Source organism: Triticum aestivum, chromosome 7A (assembly GCF_018294505.1).
Source record: "Triticum aestivum cultivar Chinese Spring chromosome 7A, IWGSC CS RefSeq v2.1, whole genome shotgun sequence".
NCBI classification, from domain to species: Eukaryota; Viridiplantae; Streptophyta; class Magnoliopsida; order Poales; family Poaceae; genus Triticum; species Triticum aestivum.
This window is the reverse complement of record NC_057812.1, coordinates 578,831,873-578,837,988: the sequence shown is the minus strand read 5'-3', so window position 1 is coordinate 578,837,988 and position 6,116 is coordinate 578,831,873. Positions and strand designations below refer to the sequence as shown.

Sequence of the window (6,116 nt, the reverse complement as noted above, 5' to 3'; positions counted from 1 at the left end):
TTTCTTGTGGAGGAAAAGAGAAGCAGATTACATCTCGCTGATTGATTTATACATCTGTTTGATTCGCCAAAAAGGAAAAGGAACTACTGTAGGTAGCACCAATAACCAGCCAAAGAATTTGTATGAGTTGAAACAACGACAAATTACATGCGTGAAATTCGGCCAAAGTCACTCACAATCACAAGTAGGTGACCCCGCCAGTGCAAAAACCAAAGACCGCAAAACAAAATGGAACGCCATGATGATTCGTTCGTTCAGTGGTTGACGACCCTGCAGTTCCTCCTGATCTCTCCCTGGTAACCGGTCTTCACTTCGATGGTTCCCATCTTGACCATGGCCTTGTTGAACTTGGCCTCCCACTGCCCCGGAATGTTGGCACTGTCGCGCACCATCTGGGCCGTCGCCGGCGTGGCAAGAAGGGCGGCATCCGACGTGAAGAGCACCTTGTGCGCCAGGACGTTCTTGTAGTACTGGTTGTCGAGCGCGTTGGGGGTCACCACGTCCTGGTTCACCGTGGGGTCGTTGGCCGGGCTTGGGCTGGCGGGGCACTGCCTCCTCAGCACGTTGGCGAAGCCGGTGTTGATGTCGGAGGGGACGGCGAGGCGATCGGAGACGAAGGACGAGCAATGGGACACCCCGATGGTGTGGGCGCCGGAGAGCACGACCATGTCCTCCGCGGTGAGGCCCTTGGCGGCGAAGCTGGCGACGAGCTGGTCGAGGTTGAAGACCGGGGGCGGCAGGTTGTCGAGGGCCTCCGTGGAGTTGGAGACGCGCCCGTCGAGGCGGCCGGCCGGCATGTTGATCTTCATCGTCAACCTGGTGAGGAAGTAGGCGGCGTCACGGCCGGCGAAGGCGACGATGTCCGCGCAGGAGACGACACCGGGGCACGCCTTCTCGACGGCGTCCTTGGCGGCGTCGATGACCTCGAAACCGCGGAGGCTGGGGAAGTTGGGCGGGCTCAGCTTCTCCGGCTGCGGGTTGGCGGGCGTGGGGTCGAGGAGGACGGAGGCGTCGCAGCCCTGCACGAAGCAGTCGTGGAAGAACATGCGGATGAGGCCGGCGCCGATGCCGGCGTTCTTGTAGACGAAGCGCTTCACCTCATCCCTCACGATGGCCTCCACGCGAGGGCACGTCTTCTTGTAGTAGCCCACCTGCAGGCCATGGCAGGCCGACGACAAGAGCAATGCGCATGTCAGTGCTACGGAGAGCTTAAGCCAGCCGGCGGCCATTGTCTCCTCAAGCTCTTAACTACTGTAAGTATCAGCCTGTGTACTATCGGTATCGAGAGAGTGTGATCGACCGATGAGAAGGCGATGAGATGTTGCTCGATAGGTATGGCTATTTATACGTGCATCGATCGACGACATCGGATAGCTAGTCTCATCAGATGATTAATCGACGACATTGGGTCGATAATTGACCAGCATGTGCTGCTCTAGCTGGTATGGAACATGGAGGGTGCTGGAGTCTGATTGTGGTAGACGTTCTCTTGTTTGGTTTCGTTCACTGAAATGTCTTGATGAGATATAAGCATGTTGTGGCCAGCGAGGTATGAGTGTATGATTGTACATTAGTATATAGCTTTGATATTGTTGGCACCAGTATAATTGGGATTAAGATATATACGAGCTTAACTTCCGTGATACTCCCTTCGTTCGGAATTACTTGTCTTAGATATGGATGTATCTAGAACTAAAATACATCTAGATATATCCATTTCTGCGACAAATAATTCCGAACGGAGGGAGTAATTGTGATGGGTGTTCTTACGTGTTCCGTGTGCCCGAAAGGTCTCATGCACGGCAGTGGGCTGTCTTTTGCCTCTTGCATGCGCATATATTTGGTTTTTGCTTCATTCGTAAACATGCATGCATGGCAGTGGTTGCCCAATCAAATTCTTGATTTCTCATAGAGTATGCTTCCGCACATGGTGAGTCGGTTGCATGGAAACGCAGTTAGGTGGACTCTTTTAAATTAAAGAAAACTTCAACAACTGCCTATATTGGCCGCTGACTTTTGTAAAACAAACTCAGTCGCGGGCTACAAGTAGATGTGTGGAATCATGAGATCATAATGGAATCTCTAATTGAACCCCTAAATTGTATAACTCCCTATCTCTTCAATACTTAGCTTCTCAAATTTGGAGGGGTTAAACAAATGTAGAGCTATCCGGACACCTAAAACTTAACTTCCCAAATAATTCTTTGCCCATAAATTTAAACTACCACACACTGCTTAATTAAAAAAGAGTATCACATTAACATCATACAGATCATAATTAAACAATCCATTACCTATAACATTGACATTACATCGACTTCAAACTAGTTGAAGCATCGAGAGAAACTATACAAAACTAGATACTCAATATATAAAAGAGGCAATCTAATACATTGACATTATATCGACTTCAAATTAGTTAAAGCATCGAGAGAAACAAAACAAAACTGGATACTCAATATATAAAAGAGGAGATCTACCCCTCGCTGTCCTCCGAGAAGTCGGAGAAGTGCGACTCGAAGGAGGTGGGGATGATCCCGTCCCCCGCCATAGGGGCAGGCCACATGGTCATTGGCGGTGGACTCACTCCACCGCATGAGACTTCCTTATTTTACTCGTCGTCGACGAGCTCATCGAGCTCCTTGAACATCTCCTCACCTCGTCTTTGAGGCAAGTAATCTTATGGAGCTCGCGCTCAATCGTGTGTGTGTTCTCCATGGACTCGAAGAATGGAAAGTTCTCGGCGAGGATCTACAGGTCCTCATTCAAGAGCGCTTCCATCAAGGTGACATCGGCGCACTCGACTACATGCTTCTCCTTCTCGTTGGCCCGGAGGTGACCCTAACGGGTGGCAATGGTGGTCGCGTCAACAGGGAGTTTAGCTTTGTCAGACTCACATATAGAGGAGAGCACCACGACGTCATAGGCATGCGCCACATCCTACGCAGTGGCGAATGTGCGAAGCCACATGAGTGCCATCGTATCCAAATTGCAGATCTCCGCCACCCACTTGCCCCACGACCGGAGCGTCGGTACATCAACGGCTGCAATATGAGATTGAGGAGGCTGCAGCATGGCTCACGTTGCGGCAGCTTGAAATCAGGAGCACGGGGAGGCGGCGGGGAAGATTCGGGAGGCGATGCAGTTCTGTTCCTGGTGAAACGTGGCGACGCAGTGGCCCTCCTCATCGACAAGCTCGCGGCGGTGGTGGCAGCGGCCACCGAGCTAATCAAAGGTGGGGTAGGTGGTCGACGGGGCTGCAGGGTGTCGGCGGGTATGTGGGGTGGTCGACGAAGGTAAGGAACGTGACGGGCGGCACCGATGTGGACTTGGATGAGAGAGAGAGAGAGAGAGGCGGCTGAAAAGAATATTTCGATGTGGGTTGGGCTGCTCAAATTTTAGCGACAATCGACACTTCTCCTCACATTTTGGGGAGTTGAACCTTTTCAAGGTTTTGTTAGAAAGGGCTCCTCAAATGAGTCTTCTGGGGGGTTAAGGTCGTTTAAGGATTTGGCCAAAGATATCAAAAGTTAATGAAAGCCTTGACAGGATGGAGCATTGATTTTGAATCAGCTCAGAAGAAATTTAAGATAAACCTTACCGCAGAGTTTGACTGCTTTTCCTTTGAGAAAAAAAGCTCGTTGAAAACAACAAAAAATGTTGTAGTCCTCTCTCTTTTGAGGAGCTAAATTCTTTTAGGTGTTTAGTTACATATGCCCTAAAGTTAATCAGAACCTTAAAATGATGGAGCATTTATATTGAGGCAATTCAGAAGAAACTTAAGATAAATCTATTTTTAAGGAATGCCATCATGGCGATTTATATTTAATGCGAAAAGAGTGATACATCGTTCGTTAATACATCCACTAGGAAATCTGTGGGCTCTGATTTCCAAACAATGGTTTGAGAAACCTCCAAGTTCCTAGCTAGAAAATATGTGACCACATTGGCTTACCGAGGGCAATGACTAAAGACTATGGAAGTAAAATTACTAGCAAAAAAGGAGCATTCTTTGTAAATCCCCGTTGCTAGACCAACCGAATTCCCACCATTCTGCATGATCTCATTGACCTCCAAGAAATTGCCCTCAACACACACTTTGTTGCGACCAACATCATTCGTGAGTAGAGTCCATCTCGTAGTCCTCAAGCTTCCGGCATCATCGTGTCTTCCACAAATGGCATGTCACTGCAGGGTGCTGGGACGAAGAAATCAACATCATCAAGCAGCACTGCTCCCGTACCTCATGTACCCTTGTTGTGGTCAAATGCGGCATTGACATTGAGTTCGATAACTTCCTCCAGCGGCTTAGACCAGCCATGTCTCTTGATTCCGGTGTTATTCAGTTTTGCTCGTGAGAAATTCATTGCAAGGGTTGAGATTGCTTGGGCCAACCTGGTTGGATCATAGATGTCCTCTCCATGTATTTACTTGCGGTGCTCCCACCGCATGTACCAGATTGATGTGACCACCAGATCGTTGCGTTATACATTGGCCACCAGGGGCTTCATAGGGTTTTTGGAGAGGAGTAAATCAGCAAGCACTAAATCGCCTTCCCTCTACTATGCAGACTTTATTTACCAGCTCTCGTAGTCCCAAAATCAGCCAATTTTCCTATACTCTTGGGCATAGGAAGAAGGCATGCCTGATACTCACACAATCCAAGTTGCATAAAGGGCACTGGGAGCTGTCAACATATGTCTGTTAGCTAGGATTCCATGACAGTGAATGGCTCCAAGCAAAGTTCTCCAAACATGGATTTTAATTTTTGATGGCACACACAATTTCCAAATGGTACGCTAGACTGGAGTAGTACTTGAGGCTTGTAGTGAGTTTGTCATCCTCAACTTTCGTCCATGCCGATGCTCCCATTCTTCATGGTAAGTCGATCTCACCGAGAAAATTTCACTCTTATTAAAATGCCATGAAACAAAATCTTCCATCATCCCTAGAGCTAGTGTGATGTTCAAAATGTGTTGCACATCAATTGACCAAACAAATTAGGTAGCAATTGTTCTTCCCACACACTTCCTCCCACACTTTGTTGTCCATATCGATGAGTTCAGAAACTTTGGTAACATGATATGTCCACTTGGTGTCATTACTCTATGGGTGGGGCTGTTGGGAATCCATGGGTCCTCCCAAATGTTTATTTGGGATCCATCTCCTACTCTCCATATATGCCCACTCCAAAGACTCTGCCAAGTATAAGATCCACCCTTCTTCAAACTGCTATTTGAAAGATCACCATCAGGGAAATATTTTGATATCAATACTCTGCCACATAATGATTCTGGTTCACACAAGAGCCTCCAACGTTGTTTTGCCAAAAGAGCCAAACTAAAACAATGCAAATCTCGAAAGCCCATACCAACCTTCTCCTTTGGGAGACACATTTTCAACCAAGAAAACCAGTGCATGTATTTTTCAGATCCTCCTCTCCCCACTAATATTTATACATGTCTATGGTATGCTATTGCACACCTGTTTAGGTAATTTGAACACTTACATTGCATAGGAAGGGATAGCTTGTATCACAACCTTCAGTAATACCTCCCTGCCTCCAATAGATAATAATTTCTCCTTCCACCCTCTAATTCTACTTAGCACTACATCAATGAGGTGTTGGAAGCAGTTCGATCTATCAACTCCCACAACTGGGGGCAGCCCGAAATATTTGTCTGTGATCGCTTCTGCCATGATATTTAGTGAGGTGCATATTTCCACCCTTGTTTCGATAGGGGTGCATGGGCTGAAGAAGGTAAAATAGCTTTGGCCACACACTCCATCTGGCCTCGGGCCGCACAACAATCAGTGAGTGCTCGTCGGAGGCTGGTTGATTTGGTGGCATCATCTTGCGTAAGATTAGCAAGTCGTCCGCAAATGGAAGATGAGAGACCGAAGGGGCATCATGGCAACCTTGACTCCTAATAGATTTCGAGCCTCCTCCTCATGCATAATCAGGCTTGACAAACCCTCAGCATAGAGCAAGAACAAGTACGATGATAGGGGGTCACTGAGGGAGTCCTGAATTAGGGGGTGTCCGGATAGCCGGACTATACCTTCGGCCGGACTCCTGGACTATGAAGATACAAGATTGAAGACATCGTCCCGTG

General features: G+C 47.9%; 1 protein-coding gene across 1 annotated transcript; it reads right to left on the bottom strand.

Annotated features, from left to right (window-relative positions):
* Positions 1-123: 123 nt before the first annotated feature.
* LOC123152298 (peroxidase 2-like) lies at positions 124-1,304 on the bottom strand. Its single transcript, XM_044571878.1, has one exon. The coding sequence runs from the start codon at positions 1,227-1,229 to the stop codon at positions 255-257; it is 975 nt and encodes a 324-aa protein (XP_044427813.1). The 5' UTR covers positions 1,230-1,304; the 3' UTR covers positions 124-254.
* Between the last annotated feature and the right edge of the window lie 4,812 nt (positions 1,305-6,116).